This window comes from Anoplophora glabripennis, unplaced genomic scaffold (assembly GCF_000390285.2).
Source record: "Anoplophora glabripennis isolate ALB-LARVAE unplaced genomic scaffold, Agla_2.0 scaffold213, whole genome shotgun sequence".
NCBI classification, from domain to species: Eukaryota; Metazoa; Arthropoda; class Insecta; order Coleoptera; family Cerambycidae; genus Anoplophora; species Anoplophora glabripennis.
The window spans coordinates 752,176-769,903 of NW_019416344.1; the positions used below are offsets into that span (position 1 = coordinate 752,176).

General features: G+C 30.8%; 1 protein-coding gene across 1 annotated transcript in view; it reads left to right on the top strand.

Annotated features, from left to right (window-relative positions):
- LOC108907875 (retinoic acid receptor RXR) overlaps window positions 1-17,728 on the top strand; it is a 99,220-nt gene that overhangs the window by 70,165 nt on the left and 11,327 nt on the right. The window contains exon 3 of the mRNA XM_023454176.1: window positions 3,770-4,046. Coding sequence (XP_023309944.1) covers window positions 3,770-4,046 — 277 coding nt within the window. The remainder of the gene's footprint in view (window positions 1-3,769; window positions 4,047-17,728) is intronic.

Genomic DNA, 17,728 nt, shown 5'->3' on the forward strand with positions numbered 1-17,728 from the left:
ACATATATAATTCTAGTTCTGACCACTACCATGGTAACAAAAGTATATATTTGAATGCTTTTAGAATTCTGATATAAACAAAAATAAAAAATATATACTCAAAATAACTTTCCTCGTAAATTATACCGAAAAATATCAGGATAATAATAATCAAATCGTTAAGTTTGGAAAAACTTTAGATGTTGTTTATACATGATAAGAAAGAAGTCGAAATATCAAATTTTATTGGTGGATACTGTTTACTATGAACGATAATATTAATAATAATAACAATACTTAATAGCTGTGTCAAAATCTCTACGCTGAGGTGCAATGTGAATCCAGTTAATCTGACAGAACAAGAAAAGTGGTCTGTTTTAAAGATTAGTATCCATGTATCCATCCTTGTGTATTTTGAGGCGCTGAATCTGAATCCAGGGCAGCATTTAAATCGCGAAAAACTACCTTTAAATACAAAAAATACCGAAAATATCCCTTTGGAGGAATCGGTATTAGGTATAATTGTAGAATCCGACTGAAAATGACTGCAGGAACATGTTTATATGTATTTTGATCTTTGATGTTTGAAACTGAATCCGAATCCGACAGGACCATATCTACATGTATTTTGACGTGCTAAAACCGAATCCGAAGTTGAAATTATTCTATCACCCTTCAGTATTTTTATACCGTGCAATATAACCCTAAAATCTGGGAAATTCCTTCTCAGATAGATGAACTTCAGCCATTTGATGCCCGCAAAGAGAGATGAGGTATTCAAAGATGTGAACATCGTTCCTAAATAAAAAATGATGTTTTTTTAACTTCCTTTTCTTTTTATAACAAACTCTTTTATCTTCAAATGATCAATGCATCTTTCTCTTTCCTGTGGTTTTGGCTCGTTTTTTCCTTTTACGCATCCAGCAGAAATCTGTCATCATGTTTAATATCTCGCCTTCCTTGATACCAACGCTCCATTTCCTTGACATCATGGTGAAACCGTTCACCCTGGTATTCGCTGTAGTCTTCGAGATTCTCCGGAAAGTAGTCAAGGTGAATGTCAAATAAATGCTATTTGGAGTTCATCAGGCAACTGTTTGAAGTTTTCTAACAATTCCTCAACTAAATTCTGGTAATCCACATCCTTCTTATTCCCCAAGAAATTCTGAGCGACTCTCTTGAAACTTAACCATGTTGCTCTTCATTTTTGTGATAAATTGTTGGTCTCTGAACACGGTACGGATTTGAGGACCATCGAAAATACCTTCTTTCAGTTTAATATCACTTATTTCCAGAAACTTCTCTTCTAAATATTCAAAAGAGTCGCCATCTTTGTCCAAAACTTTAACGAACTATTTCATGAGACCAGGTTTAATATGAAGAAGTGGACGCAGAGTATTTGACGGATCAACTAAGGGTTCACGTATCTACGATGTTTTGCAACCCTGGATGGAAATCTGTTATGTTTGGTCCTACTTTCTGTTCATAGTAATTCTTTCTGTCTCTAGTATCCTGTATATATAAGAAACAGAGATGAAAGATGAAGTTGGGCGTCTTCTTGGTTTGAAAAATAATTTCCATATTTTCTGTATTTAATGGTGGTTTTTTACTGTTTCAAAAAATAGAGGGTGATAGAGCTATTCTGGTCTCGGATTCGGATTCAGTGCGTCAAAATACATATGGATACATGGGTCTAATCTTCAGAACAGACCCCTTTTCTTTTTTTTTTCTTTTTTTTGTGGAACTCTAATCAAACAATAAAAAATGTAATTAAAGTGAATTTAAATGTAAAAGAATTGAAGATTCCTTCGTGAAATGTCCACTTAACTACTCTGGTTTTTGTTTTATAAAATTACATATGGCCATTTGCATTTTTTTTTGTCTTTGAAACGGTTTTAATTTTACATTAATAATGCATATAACAAGTTTTTTTTTGAGTACTCAGTAATCACGAAATAGGTATCTACCTACCCGTTTCAGAGATTCAATCACACCATAATATTATCATAATTATTACTGCGCAAATTTCATTCAAGATTTTATCTGTAACTCATATACCGATGTAATAAATAAATCGTAGTTTTTTTTCTTTCATTTTTTATGTGCAGGCGACTTTAGTAGTATCTCCTGTGTTATTTTATTTACCGTGTCTTTGTGTTGCATATTACAATTTTTTTTTCTGTATACTATCTAGGTACATCTAAAACAAGGCCACGTGCTCCTGAACAAATTGGGCATACTAATTAGCAACGTTGTAAATCAGTTCGTTAACCAGATAGGCTGATGTTGAATACAAAAATATTGTTAATGACCGAGATGTTATTTTTCTGTTTGTAGTTTGTATTAATGTCCTTGTCGACATCAGTTGCATGTATATCGATTATTAAAATACCGGACTTGCTGGTGAAAACAAAGCTTAGGTCTTTTTTATGTAAATAGATGTATTAGTCATGATTGGTAAGAAACATACATTAGAAGTAATTTTTTTTCAAATATTTATTGATTCTTAAAACAATAAAATATCAAAGTAACCAAAAGCCATTTTTTAAAAAATTGAGTTTGTGCCATGAAAGCATGTTAAATACTAGTGATAATTAGTAGCAGTTTCTATATATGTCCATTTGATCAATTACCGTCCACATAAATATATGATAATAAACTAAGAGTACTACATTGTCAAAATATTATATTTATAAGAATATATTCGTATTTTTATCGTAAGAACTTTATATTTATTATGTAGTAGCCATGGGGGACAATTTCTAAACTGTCCTCGGTTTGTATTCGTATCGTTAACAGGTTGGAATGCAGTAGACATATATACGTAAAACATGGAAATGAAAGAGAAAGAAAATTAGAGCAGGGACATTGTTTTACCACGAACTGTCACGAAACAATCCGATATCGATAGTCAATCGTCGATTCTTGCCATGTCTCTTCTTCATGTGCAATGCATTGCATTACAATATTTATAGTCTAGTGTAAATAGGGTTGTTGATATCAGCAAAAAATATCGATAATTATCATTATCAGTATTTGCAAAATGTATTGTAACTATTTAATTTTCAATGTATTGTAAAAAAAATATCGATATTATTCTCGCAAAAATATTGGCTTCAACCTCGCTTAATAAATAATTACTCAATAAATTACCTCAATTTAGTAGCTCTGAAAATTAAAAAAATATCGTATTCCAAAGTTATATTTTAATATCGATATTTCGATATAATGTCTCATGTCTCAATTATTTCATACAGATTGAATGAAAGACTAAAAAAAAGTTTTCTCAAGACATTTTCAAATTAACTAAAAAGGAATATTCAGATATAAACTAGTTAGAACTGAATGATAGTTAAAATAGGTAATGTTTTTATAATGGTGAAGGCGTAATTGCTGGTACTGTTTATAAATAATAACTTAGTTTCCGTGAATGTGTGAAATTTTACAAAATTTTGTGTATCCTCCCTATGGAGGAAAGTAAGAAATATAATGAGACAAGAAAGATTAAATGCTTTAGCTACCCGTAGTATAGGATAATCGTTGATAAAGCAGATAAATAACTTCAACAAGAAAGTTATTTACTACAGCGCATCTCAAATGAATCGATAAATAAATCATCTGCTAAACCAAGAGAAACATTTTTAGACATTTTCTACAAAATTAATTTTTTAGCACATACCCCCTTAAATACTTCAATGAATTGGATTTTGAGTGCTCTGCCTATCTTTAACAAATAATTTTGTATCCTGTCAACGTATCATGTTACTTTAACTATATTTTCTTGTTCCAGGGCTCAGCTTAGACCAAAATCTATCCATGGGGCCCCTAGGGCCGCAGTCACCATTGGAAATGAAACCGGACGCTTCCACTCTAGGCCAGTTTAGTCCCCAAGGTCCGAACAGTCCAGGATCGTTCTCTGTCGGTCATGCCGGTCTACTCAGCCCTTCTTCTGGAGGACAGAAGGGTGCTACCTCGCCATATCCCCCCAACCATCCGCTGAGTGGTTCCAAACATCTGTGCTCGATATGTGGGGACAGGGCCAGTGGAAAACATTATGGAGTTTATAGGTGAGTTGTTGTTGTGATTGCCTCTTGATATTATCCTCAAAATCGTCTCACCTTCCTATTGCGATTCCTAGAAATGAGCACCAAGCTTCTATGTTTAGACTTTAGTTCAAGGGTAAAAACAAAAATAAACTACTAGGTATATAAGAAGAAATTGATATTCGAACAATAAAATTCAAAAAGTGGATTTATGTCTTCTAAATGAAACATTGGAACTATCGTTCAAAAATATAAACAAGGATATGAAGTTACAATTTTGCAGCAGTTGTAACATTGGTAGTACACATTTTTTGTCATAGCATTGTCATGTATCAATTTGATGACGTCCTAAGATATATATATATAAAGACACATGCTTTATGAATCGTTTCTGATATCGAAAATTATTTCCAGGCTGACATGTATGAGGAAAAGTCATTAATAACATTCATTGTCTAATGGCATGTTTTTTACAGAAGTTGTTTGTATGTTATTTTTTACATAGTTCTTCTAATGCATGGTGTACTTACTACTTGTGGAAGTACTTTGAAAAGCGTTTTGATGCATCAACATTGCAGCACTTCAAGTTGTCTCTCTTCAGTAAACTTCTAACTCTTTCAATGTTCTTTGGAAAGTCCAAGCAAATGAGTCTAATGGAGCCAAGTTTGAACAGTACGATGATCAAATTTCAATGAAATGTATCTCATACGAGTTAGCATAAGAACGAACGTTATTTTGAGGTATTTGTAGTGTTTTTTTGAGCGAACTTCTGGACTTTACGATTCGCGAGCTTCCACTTGTTCATTGGGATATCATTGAGATGCATGAACAGTGAATAGTGGGATTCAAGTCAAGACCAGACTAAAGTCGAGTCCCGAGTGGAAAAGAACAAAAAAAACATGTCGCTATATCGATCGAAAATGAGATAATTAAACAATCACTGTTGTTTGATGACTTTTCTTTGTCTATCTAATTATTTTTGAGAAAAAATATGGTATAGCATAAAACATCGATAAACCCTTCAATTGGATCATTAAATTTTCATAGACTAAATCAATTCCTGGAAAATGAGTTAGTAACCTTTAACGTATAATTTTTAATGAACGCTTTAAGTGTTTAGCCGAGTGTATGTATATATTTACCTTTATTTCCATTCCCATTACCGATAATTACAGTGAAGATGATAAATAAAATTATAATGAGGCAAAAACTGACAGCCGCCTTCGCTTTGGCGTAAAAAATATCTGCGAGCAACAAAATACTTCCGACTTAACAAACAACTCCCACCAGATGACCAATTCGTTCAGCTTTTTTTTGACGAAAGACTGAAAAAATATTGATGAACGTCGAATAAATTATCCAAAAATATCTGGCCAGGGCTTGGTGGCTTCGTCATTCCTAAGCTGTGTGTGTTGAGGAACGTAGTACATAGGCAGGTATCAGGTACTAACCGCAGAAGTGGAATTATGTAAATGGTATCCTGGGTCTGATCCGTTCAAGGTCACTGGTCACTCATAACACGTGAAGAAGGTTTATTAGGCTTGCCGAAGTAATTATCACCGGCAGAAAATATTGATCACGTTTATGAATGTTTTATGAGATAATAGATTTGTTTTTAACAATGGAAATGCTTGTGTTATGTCATTCAGAAATAATTGAATAAGCTTACATTTTAATTAACGCTTCTAGTGGGTACAAAGCGATGACGGTTTTTTTTTTGAGTTGTTGTATTCTAACGCAGACAATCACGATAGTGTTCGTGTTATTTCTTTGCGGCGTTATTGTTTACTGCGGACGGAAATGCAAAAAATAAATGAAGCTTTACGTAAATCTAATTATATTGTGGTTTCTGAAGGTAAAATTCAAAAAACAACGTGTATTTGTCGCCAGTGTTATTGAAAAAATAAATATATATTTCCACTGTTGTAAGGAGTAAATGATAATAATAAATAAATTGCCAATGTTCATAATCACAGAGAAATTCCCAAATACTAAGAATTTGTCATACACTATTCAGCCATCTTTATTATGTGGTGTCGTAAAAACATCTCCTTTATCAAAAGAAATATGTAGATATTATTGTAAAATGTCAGAGGTTCATTAAATATAGATCAATTTTCCTAACTGTGTAAATGGTAATTCTTTTTTTGGTTGGACTGCTACAAATTTCCGATTGATATTATTTGAAACGAACAATTTTGTTAAGAAAAAACTTTTTGTGTTTTATACGTTGCTTTCACTCGATATTTCAGTGATATAGGTGACATATTTCAGATAGAAAACTAAAAGAACTGGTATTAGTGGAATGTCAGAATGTCACTTTTGGTATATTTTTCAAATACATTTTGGAGAGCGGAATTTGAATTCAGAAAATATCTACTTAATTCCAGAATTCTCACAAAATGTTTCAACAATGATTACAAAAATTGGGGTTCTAAAGTGCAATAGAGTCATGGTAAAAAATGAAAAATTGTATTAAATTACAAAAAAAAATAAACAGTTCCTCTAGAATTACTTATTGTGAAGCAAGGCAAGTTTTAGAGATATGGCTTCAAGAAGACCACAGAATACTGGAGAATCCAAGAAAAGGATAGTCTCAAGAGAAAAAATTGTCGAATATTAATAAAATTAGATTTGAGGAAATCTCAAGACTTTAACGGGACATTGTCAATCAACATCTCTACAGTGTGAAGTTAGTAGAAGAGTCTACGTTGCATAGCTGCATAAAAACGAGAACTTTGCACGCCTAAGATTCAGCCTCCATGGTAAATCTTTCTTAAATTCAAGGGGTTAAGGGAAATATCGGCTAGCAAACTTTTGGACTTGTACCGAGAACAAATTTGCTAAGCGAATAAACTGACAGTTTAGATAAACAAATAAAATCCTTCATACAATAATATATTTGATAACTGTCGGACATAATCATAACACAGGCCAACAATGAAAAAAACCCAGAAAGCAGACAATATCTCCTCAGGTTTTTGATGCGCTGAATCCAAATCTGGCCTCAGAATTGACCCATCACCCTAGATTTCCGAAATATTCTAACCTAAATGTGTAAAAAAAACGGTTTTTTGCTTTATTCAAGGTTATATGACATCGCGAATAAATTTTTTTTCAAAAATTCAATTACACCACTGAAAAGTAGAATCTTTACCCTTCAAAACCTTTCTTTCGATTTGAAAAAATATTCATTTTTCGCCAAGATATCGTTAATTGGAAATTACTACTTCAGTTACTTTCTTACACCATGGCCAAATTAAGAAATTTGTTAAGAAGCAGACATAACGTATTTGTATGTTTTTTGGGTCGCTGAATTCTAATCTAACCTCTATATTTTCCTTAAGTTAATTTTTCGAAACTTCAGAGTCTGTCGGTTATAGTGTACAACGGTTTATAACCTTAGCTTGCCGAAATTCATGCATCTTGACCTTTTAGGTTAGGAAATCTAAAAAACGTGAGGTCATTGAAAAAATTTTGAAAGGTAAAGATTAATTTTTCAGTGGTGTAATTGATTTTTTGAAAAAAAAAATTATTCGCGATGTCATATAACCTTGATATTGCAAAAAAAACTTGTTTTTTACACATTTAGGTTAGAATATCGCGAAAACCTAGGGTGATGGGTCAATTCTGAGAGATTCGGATTGAGCGCATCAAAAATCTTCGGGGACGTATTGTCTGCTTTTTAGGTTTTCCTTTTTTGAAATTTTGTCGGCTTGTGTAATTAATCTATTCTTTCTAAAATAAAAATTATTCTCAAATATAATTGAAGTTTTTCCACATTTTCTAAAATTTAATTGACTAATCTGATATAATGAATGATGATAATAAAATTAAGTTTTTAAACTAATGATCTGGAAAACTACAACTCTGCGGCTTTTAGTTCCTTCCAGCATTGAATTACATACGCATTATCTAAGATCAGACGTCAACAGAATCACCAGACATAGATAATTAAGATGTGACATACTTTGTAGGTTATATGGCACCCGTACCTGAAATGAAATTTAGTAAATATGAAACGAAATTGAGATGACCTCCTGAAATATATCTAGAAAAGATTTATTTAAAAAAATTATATCTACAGGCGTTTTTTGCAAACACAAAAACGACATAGGTGCAGTCCAGTATACCTAACTTAACAGCGAAAGAACACAGGTTTGATCTTTATACCATAATAACTCATTTGTTGAGCAGAATTAATTGCAAGTGTTGTTAAGTGTTCTTAAATAGCCAGACAGTGATATCAACATCGTCTAAACAGTACACTGCGTCAAAGTATTGGCTCGTGATAAATTGTATTTCAGGGAATTGGATATATCCACAGAGCGACCTTATTCTTAAATAATTACTTATCAGTTGCCAAAAACCCAGGTGTATACTTCGACTAATGGCAGGAGCTATTTGCAACTCAACAGCTTCACAAATAGATTCTCCAATAAGGTCTCATAGAGTAAAAATTTTTGAGAAAATGAAAGTAAAAAAAATTGAAAAAAATACTTTCTGGACTTTTAGTCCAGAAATCAGTCCAGATCAGTTTTTAAAGCAAAATATAGAATTGGAGTAACAGCTTTATAGTTTTAGAAAAATTCGTTTTCAATATCTTTTGCTGCCAAAAAAGATTAGCACGTGTCAAAATCTTTACTAAATCAGAAAGTTATTGGATTGCCAAATAACAAATATATAATTTGATAGACATATAACTAATATTTATGTTTTTCATCTTCCTATTTTAAATGGGAATTGTTTATGATTTTAATAATCCTCAGTAGATAGTAATAAAAATTAATGACATACAGGGTGACCTTTTTCGAGTTGCACCATTAGGATCTCGCTGATCTTGATTATCTTAAGAGATAGAAGGTTTGTCAAATTAGGAAGAAGTTACAAAATTTTATAACGAATAACTTGACCTATCTTTTTTGTTTATCTACACTAAAACCTGAAAATTTATATTTTTGTTAACTTTTTTGTTTTTCGTCAGAATAATAAAATATCCATTTGTTACTTCAAACGATTTTGACATTTTCAAAAATGGCAATATTAAAGTTCAGTTTATAGTTACAGTTACAAAAAAATCAGAAAATCATTCAATTGCAGTATCCAATACGGCTTATCGTAGAGAAACTTTTTTATAACTCCTCTAAATGTATCCAACGTAAGAAAACTGAATTATTAAACATTTTTGGTTCCTCATAAAGTTTATTCAGTGGCAGAAAAAGGTTTTTGATGTTCGCTGATTTGTTTTTTTTTACTTTTAAAATTTTTTCTTGGTCAGAATATTTCGAAAAATTTCGAACCCCCCAAAAAAAATTCAAAAATAATTTGAGCACTATTGGCAATGTAAGAGAAAATTCACTAAAAGATAATATTTCATTAAAGGTTACTAAAACATTAGTTCGTGGTGGCCGACGAAGATTTATTTTCTCAACATGTTAACACATTTAAGGAAGTGTTGTTAATTGAGATGACATTTATAAAACTAAACATTTCGCAACTGCGCCTGCTTAATATCATATAATTTAAAATGTACGTTTTGATGTTATTATAGCTTTGAATTATTATTCCACGGTGCGATTATATTGTTAGATAACTCCGAACTCCGTAGATGAAGACAAAAGCGCATCGCGTAAACGTGTATGATTTTCCGCGGTTGGAGGTCGGAACAACACAGGATTCACGGAGTGTGGGCAGGCCAACATTCATTTGTCGTAATGAGCGACTGTTTATAACAATACCAAGGCCACTATGATGCAACACTCGTGCACGAGGCCATGGTCACGGTGTAGATCTTTTTGTCATTGTCAGGGCAATAATTTCAAAAAATTACGTTATAATGGTTTTTTTATTCGGCAACTGTTCGCCCCATTGGGTGTTGGAAGGTCACCAACACAGCAATTTTAAAAGGTTTTTTAAATTGAAGCAATTTAGTTCTAGATTCCAGAAGATTGGAAAAATACGGAAGAATTTTTTGTTGCACTAATATCTGGTATATTATTATTTCTACTCTACCCACAGTATTTTCCAATATAAATAATACATTATTATAAATACTCGTAGATAACATTTAGAAATTATATTAATAAAGAAACTATTAAACTCTTTTAGAACCAAATTTTGACCAAAGAATTTTCTTATATTTCCTGGTTCTCTAGATAGATTTGAATATTTTTCCAGGTTGTGAAACTGTAAACTTCATAACAGTTTCCGGTTTTTTTAGGACCACTATTTTCCATTTTTTTATCAGTATCTTCCAAGGAAAATATTTAATAAAGTACGATTACTTATTTTAAAAATTATAAAATGCTCGCCATATGCACCGAAAGGGAAACATTTGTATCTGCGCTTTAAAGAAATAATACCTTTGCTTAGGTACTATAAAAATGAGAAAATATATTGTTATGATTATATGTGTGTGTACGATAGTATATGTTAGCGCCAAAATAAAATTTGCTTGTTGTGATATTAATTTGGTTGGATTGGTGTATTGTGTATTGTATATCTTCGCCCTACCTAGCTCGAGACTCTATCTCCGTAGTCGGTTCTATGCTTTAGCAAGAAACCACACCAAACACAGCTATAAAAACAAAAGGTTTAGTAATAAATGAATTTATTATTTTTTTGTTCTATATATATGTCAAATTTTGTCACTCTAAACTCTTAAACACACTAGTCAATATTTTGAAGTATTTCACAATGTTTATAAAGCCTTATACAAGAGGTTATATTGATAATATCGTTAAATTAAATTTCATGTAATACTGGTTGCATACCTTAAGACACTGACGCTTTATCTTATAACTTCTTATTTAATACTTATTAATTTTCTCTAATATTAATATTTAATACTACAAAGAATTGGCCAGTTTTATATATATATGAAATGATTAAATAAATTTGCTTAATATTGAATTAGTGATTTACTAAACGTTTTTATATAAATTTTTTTTTTACTTTTGCAATTCTGTATTATATTTCGTATACGACTTTTGTTTTTATTATAAAAGGTACCTTTTTATACGTATAATCGATAAAGATGTGTCGACTGATTTCTCTCCTTTACTTTGTTTTATTGATTCTTTCCTCTGCCACTGATATGCGGTTTCCTTACTGCTCTCCTGGATCCTGCTACTGATCTTCCGTTTTCCTGATTTTCCTACTGGCCTCTGGAACCTGCTACTGTTGTTCAGCGTTCTTTATGTCTTCCTGGACCTTGTTTGTGGATGATCCGCTTGTCTCGAATTTCTTAGATACCTTATTTTTCCAACTGGTATTTTTAAATTCTTGCTTTCTCCTATTTGAGTCTTTTTCCCTTTTCTCGCTTCTTAACTGCTTATATTTCTCTAGGTTTTCTTTTCTTACTTTTAATAACTGTCGTTTTCAAAATTCTTTCTGTAACTAATCAATAAATCCTTTGCTTTTCTTACTATCTTGATTTTTCTTTTTTTTTTTAAAGGCCTCTCCACATATCTTTGAACGTGCCCTTTTCCTCTTATAATTCACTTCACCTCACTTTCTCTTCTTCACTTATACACCCTATTCTACTTTCTTTACATTCAATTTTGCCTTATACTTCAAAATATTTTTTTATTTTCTCATATTATTTGACCTTTCTAATGACTACAGAATCCTTGTGTATCCTACTTTAAATTTGACATTTTTCTGACATATATTTTTAATTAATCTACAAATTGTCTTTCAATTTTAATATCATTTATTACCTCTTATTCTAACTTATTTTTTAACTATTTACTAACATGATAATCAACTCAATCATAAATTTTATAATAATCATTCCAACCATTGACTTTGCCACTTTGTCTTTTACATAACGATTTAATTTAAATTTTACTTTTCTCCCGTTAATCTGGTTTCATCTCAATATTTTAAATAACGCTTTAATGTTTTTTTAGTTATAAAAAATTGAAATTTTGTTTCTTTTCATTGTTTGTTCTTGAAAAATTAAGATTTTGTTTTAAATTAAAGATCACATTTTCCTTTTGTTAATTTGTGTTTCAGCTTTACTAATTTTAGGTAATTTTTTAAAATTATATGTGGTTTTATTAGCTCCTGTTTTGACTCTATTATATTGCGGGAAAAACTACTCTATTTGTTAATAAAATATGTTATTTTCATACTTATTGAGGTTTATTCCAGCAAAATATATAATGAAAAATGTTTTAGCAGGTATTTTTTCAAATGCTTTTATTTTGAGTTTGAGTTTTCAATTTTTTGTTCAAATTTTTTCCATTTTTTTCCGAATTGTTCTCTCGCATTTAACCTTATCTTTTTATTCCTGACAACCTAATTTGTACATATTTTTTTAAAATTTAAGTGGGTGTTGGACTTTGAGCAGCATCTAAAAGCTTTTCGAAATTTTCTAAGGCCTACTATGGTTTCAGATCAAGCATCAACTTTCTGCAAAATCTTTAACAAAATCCCAGTGGGATACAAATTGTACCCTATCTTTTCTTTCAATTAATATACAGGGTGTCCCCCGTAATGAATTGTACACAGAGTAACAGGTGATTTATGACGTCAACATTATGTGATCTGGCCAAACTTACCTTAGTCCAAAAATTGATAGTAACCGAGTTACAGGGTGTCAAAATAAAAATTTTGTTTTCAATTTTTTTTAAATAACCTTCAAAATAATTGATGTATTTCTCATAACAACCTTGGCATACATTCTACAGAGCGCCACTTACGCCGCCCCTCAGAACTTGTATCTATACTAACATTATAAAGAGGAAAGATTTGTATTTTTGTATGTATGTATGTTTGTTACGAATAAACTCAAAAACTACTGGACGGATTTCGATAATTCTTTCACCATTAGAATGCTACATTATCCCTGAGTAACATAGGCTATATTTTTTATATCCCAAAATGTTTAAAATAAATGTCCACCCGTGCGAAGCCGAATTCCAGGGTCGTTCTATTTTTCCACGAAACTATAATAAAATGAATCACTCGATTAATTAAAGATACACAACATGATATAAAAATGCATTTTATTTTAATGAATCGTGTCGTCCAATTGGAAAAACTCCAAGAAACTTGTTAAATTTTTGAGAAAATTAGATATTATCTGAAAGCGGCTGTCTATGGCATTTCTTAGGTTTCGTTCTTTTAGTATTTAGGCGAGCGGTTCACCTCCAAAAAGATGCTTCTAAATGAAGGTAACCGACTAAATTTTTAAAACAAAAACCTACAGCATGAAACTTTTTTTATTTTATAGTGTATTTTTCTGATAATTTACATATTTTTTTTATATTTTTCGCCGTGGTCAGCAAATTGTTATAAACAAAAAAGTTGTAAAAAAATTACTCTCCGATTTATTGTTGTAAAATGGACCAAATTAAACACTTTTTGTTCTTTGACAAATATTCGAAAAATGCTTCATTTCCGAGATATTTACAATTTAATGTGAAAAAAGTGACGAAATCGACAAACTTTCGGAATTTTTTTCTCAAAATCTACTAAACAGAGTTTAATTCTAAAAAAAGCATAATAATCGACAGATCTTCTACTTTAAGATATATTTTTTTGGTATAGGTCAATTATTTTATTGAAGGTCTAAAGCGAGTAAAAAACAGTCTACAAATAGTGAAATTGTAACTCCAGATCCATTGACACATGGATGGAAATCGAAAATGGTTGTTTGGATTTTAACTATTTTGAAGGAGAAACTGCGTTAGATATGCTTCAAAAATATTTTTGTTCATGTAGTGGAAAATGTACTACGAAAAATTGTAACTGTTTGTCATCGAACCTGGAATGCTGTGCAGTCTGTGCGTGCTCAGATGAATGTCAGAATGTTTCATCCGAAATTGATGATGAAATACTTATTTCAACTCAATAACTTGTCGAAAATCATTAAAAACTTATTATTTAAAAATTAAATAAAAAAAATTAATATACCTTTATTACCTTTATTGCTCTTAATATTTTTGTAAAATAAAAATAAAATAATTATCCTTACAATAAATTATCCAATAACTTTTTTATTTTTCGAGACCGCTAGTCAATTATTTATTATTATTAGGTTAATTTTACGATTTAAAAAACTCATTTAGTTTAGTTTTGGTATATGTAATTTTCAAGTCAATTTTAGCTATTTATAAAAGTAAAAATCGAATATTTAAATTTTACTAATTGTTTGCAAAAACCTTGCTACAAAACCGAACAAAATGATCTTTTGAACATTTGTACTATTAACTATATCGATTAAAAAAAATCATAATAATGTTTATTGTAAATATAATCTACTCCAAGATATTGTAAAAAGAAAATTTAAATTTGAAGTGTTATCATAATTTTCTTTAAAATACTTTTTTTTACTCGTTCAATAAAATGATGGACTCGTACCAAAAAAATTCTGAAAGTTTGTCGATTTCGTCACTTTTTTCACATTAAATTGTAAATATATCGGAAACGAAGCATTTTTCGAATTTTTGTCAAAGAACAAACAGTGTTTATTTAGGTTCATTTTACAATAAAAAACTTTTTCAAAGGCATTCGAAGAGTAATTTTCTTTTACAACTTTTTTGTTTATAACAATTAACTGACCTTGCCGAAAAATATAAAAAAAATGTAAATTATCAGAAAAATACACTATAAAATAAACAAAGTTTCATGCTGTAGGTTTTTGTTTTAAAAAATTAGGCTTGAACCGCTTCTTTTTTTTTTAGGGGTGAACCGCTCGCCTAATTCTGTCAAACTACAGATTAAAAAATGTAACTCCATTATCCCTTGTGAGTTGATTTTTTTTTTATTTTAAAAATGTGATCAGAGATGAGATAGGACAGATTTCTTTTTAGGCGAATGGAATTGTTCAATTTGAATTAAAAAATGAGGGCGTAGTTCAAAAACAATGTTTACATTTTTCGCAATAACAGTATGTATTATCAAAAACTAGCAAATTGAGTTTGTGAACTAATAATTTCGGTAAAAACAGCACGACATCACGTCGAATTAAACTTTATGCAATACAAGGTAATAAAAAAGTCCCGACATGTGCTGCTTTTGCTAGTTCCACACAAATAATACTATAAAATTTACGTTTCGCAGATCAAGTAATGATATACTTAAAAAACTCGCTATCTTTATCCACATATATCCAGTTAAAGTAACTAATTTAAGAAGGCCCCTAGGCCCTAAGCTATCTAGAAAAACTCGAAAACAGAAATTTTTCTTTGTTTTATTAAATTTTTTACAACAGCGCATTTTTTTTAGGCATCAATTATACAAACCCGTAGTATGTCCCGTTTTTTGGAGATTGGCCATTTCTTAAATAAAATTGTGAGAAAAAACTTCAGAAAAAACTGTCACAGATTGTCTTATGTATTTTTATAAAAAAATAAATGGTTAAAAATAATAATTGGACAACGCCTCGTTTGAAAGTAAAATTTAACAGAATTGTTAATAATTATCTTCCCAAAAAAAACACAAAAAGACAGTGGAAACGCTTTAAGAACGTAACTGTGATGCGAATAGTGTTTTATCTAATTAATGCTCATTATAAAAGTTCAACATAAGCAAAAATTAGTTTATCAAAAACTATCCACGACTGACCTTGTGGCACAAGTAGTGTTTGTTTAGTGTGTCTGTTTTCAATTTTCAACTTTCAGTGTGTCAATATGTACAATAAAGAAAAATTCTGAAATTCTGCAATGCTAATTTTTCGTTTTTTCTTAAGTATTCATATATTTCCATGTCTAAACCAAAATCATTGCAGTTTTTTTTTCTCTTTTTTTTTCCGTTTCCGCTGATTGCTTATTAAGGACACTAATTAAACAACGAAAATGAAAAAAAGAAAAAAAAACAATGCGTAAAACCATACTTTTAGTGAATGACTAACCTTTATTGTTGAAATAAAATAAAATGTACTTATTCATTCACGAATGTGGGCAAAGTGTACGGAGAATGCAACATTTTTAAATTTTCGCTTCGGGCGGTAATGACTTGGCAATTGGGACGGATTTACTCACAAGAGAATGAAAATAAATTTGTCATTCAGATATCCTCCATAGGCGACGGTGGCTTAAAAAAATCCATTCGAAATGTAAACGGGCAAACGGACAAAAATACTACAAGCTGTTCTGGGTAGACGGATATCGCACAGGTGAAAATTTCAAAGAGGGGAACTTGACTTACTGAACTATTTCTGGTACGGTTCCAATATAGCGGCTTCCCCTTTGATCTTCGTGCACATGACATTGACTTAAAAAATTCACATGGGCGTAGGTGGTTTTAATTTTAAAATGCACGCGTTCGACTAGGAAACGATTGACAGATGATTCGTTTCAACGTGATGTCACAAAAAAATACACGCGCCTTCATCCATGCCTCACATAGACATGACAGCATAGGTTGATGAAATTGAAAATACTAGTAAACAGACATTCAACGTGTCAAAAAATAGTGTAACGCACTTTGTGGTCCCATAAAAAAATCTATAAATATAAAAAGTATATTTTTTCGGTTTGGCACAACAAAGCGCAGTGTTGATAAAATCTTACCAAATCAAGTTAAATCATAGTTGAATGTTTAGAACTGGCTCTATGGTCTGGAATGAGTAGTTTTTGAGAGAGTGGCAATTCCGTTCCATTATAATTATAAATTAAGCGAATGATCTTGTTTTAAATAATGGTTTGTTGTTATAAAAGACAACACAGTAATCCACAGCACTCGAGTGCCGCGATCCATTGTGCATGCCACTAATAAGAGTTTAAAACAAACCTTCTGGGAGAGCATTAGCTCTCCCAGAATATCTTTGATTTCATGAGCCGACAGAAATATTATTTCACCATTGAACAATCAGAAGGATGGAGAACGTGTATGAAATCCACGTGCTTGACCTAATTTTATTGTGGTGCTTGTTGAGATGTCATGACCTGTTACGACTAGAAGTCCTATCACAATTGTAAAGTTGTTTTTGTTTAGTATGCTGATTTTCCGATTTGCATCTACCCATGGACGTTTTATTATGGCTCACTATTTTCTGCGACTTGTACTTGCAAATGAAAACAGAAATAAATAGTTTTCAAATAAAGAAAAGTTATACATTATTTGTAATCTCATGGTAGACACTTTGTGCTAATTACAATGTTAGATTGCTTGCATATTTTTTGTTTAATTTTGTGAAAATACCATTTCGCTTTTTTTTCAAATTTTAAGGCCTATCTCGATAACGGTTCATTTCTGGACCAAGGATTACATAAACTTTTTTGCTAATTTTTATCAAAAGAATATCTTTTTAGAGTGAGTTTGTGCACTTCCTCGCAGGACATCCTGTATAAGGTCGAATATGTTGATACATTTTTTTAATTAGTCGTTTCGTCTTTACTTCTACAAATTAAGATTTTCCACTTTAGGTTTTCTTTTACTTAGAATGAATTATTAAATGCAAAAGTCCCTTTTTGAAACTTACAAAATACTAGTAATAAATTATAAATTAAATATTACTAAACTGAAACTAAAACCTCAGTCCGTCTTAAAATATGCTATGTTCGACATTTATAAATATGAATTATTATATCTCGTTATGCATCACTTTTATTTTTTTTTATGTTGCTTCCAAAATAATTGCAAAATGTATATTTATATGTAGATGGGAGACATACACGTATTAAGTTTCATTTTTCATTCCCCTGCTTTTATCAAACAAACCTACATCTTTTCTTTTTAATGTTGGATTCTGC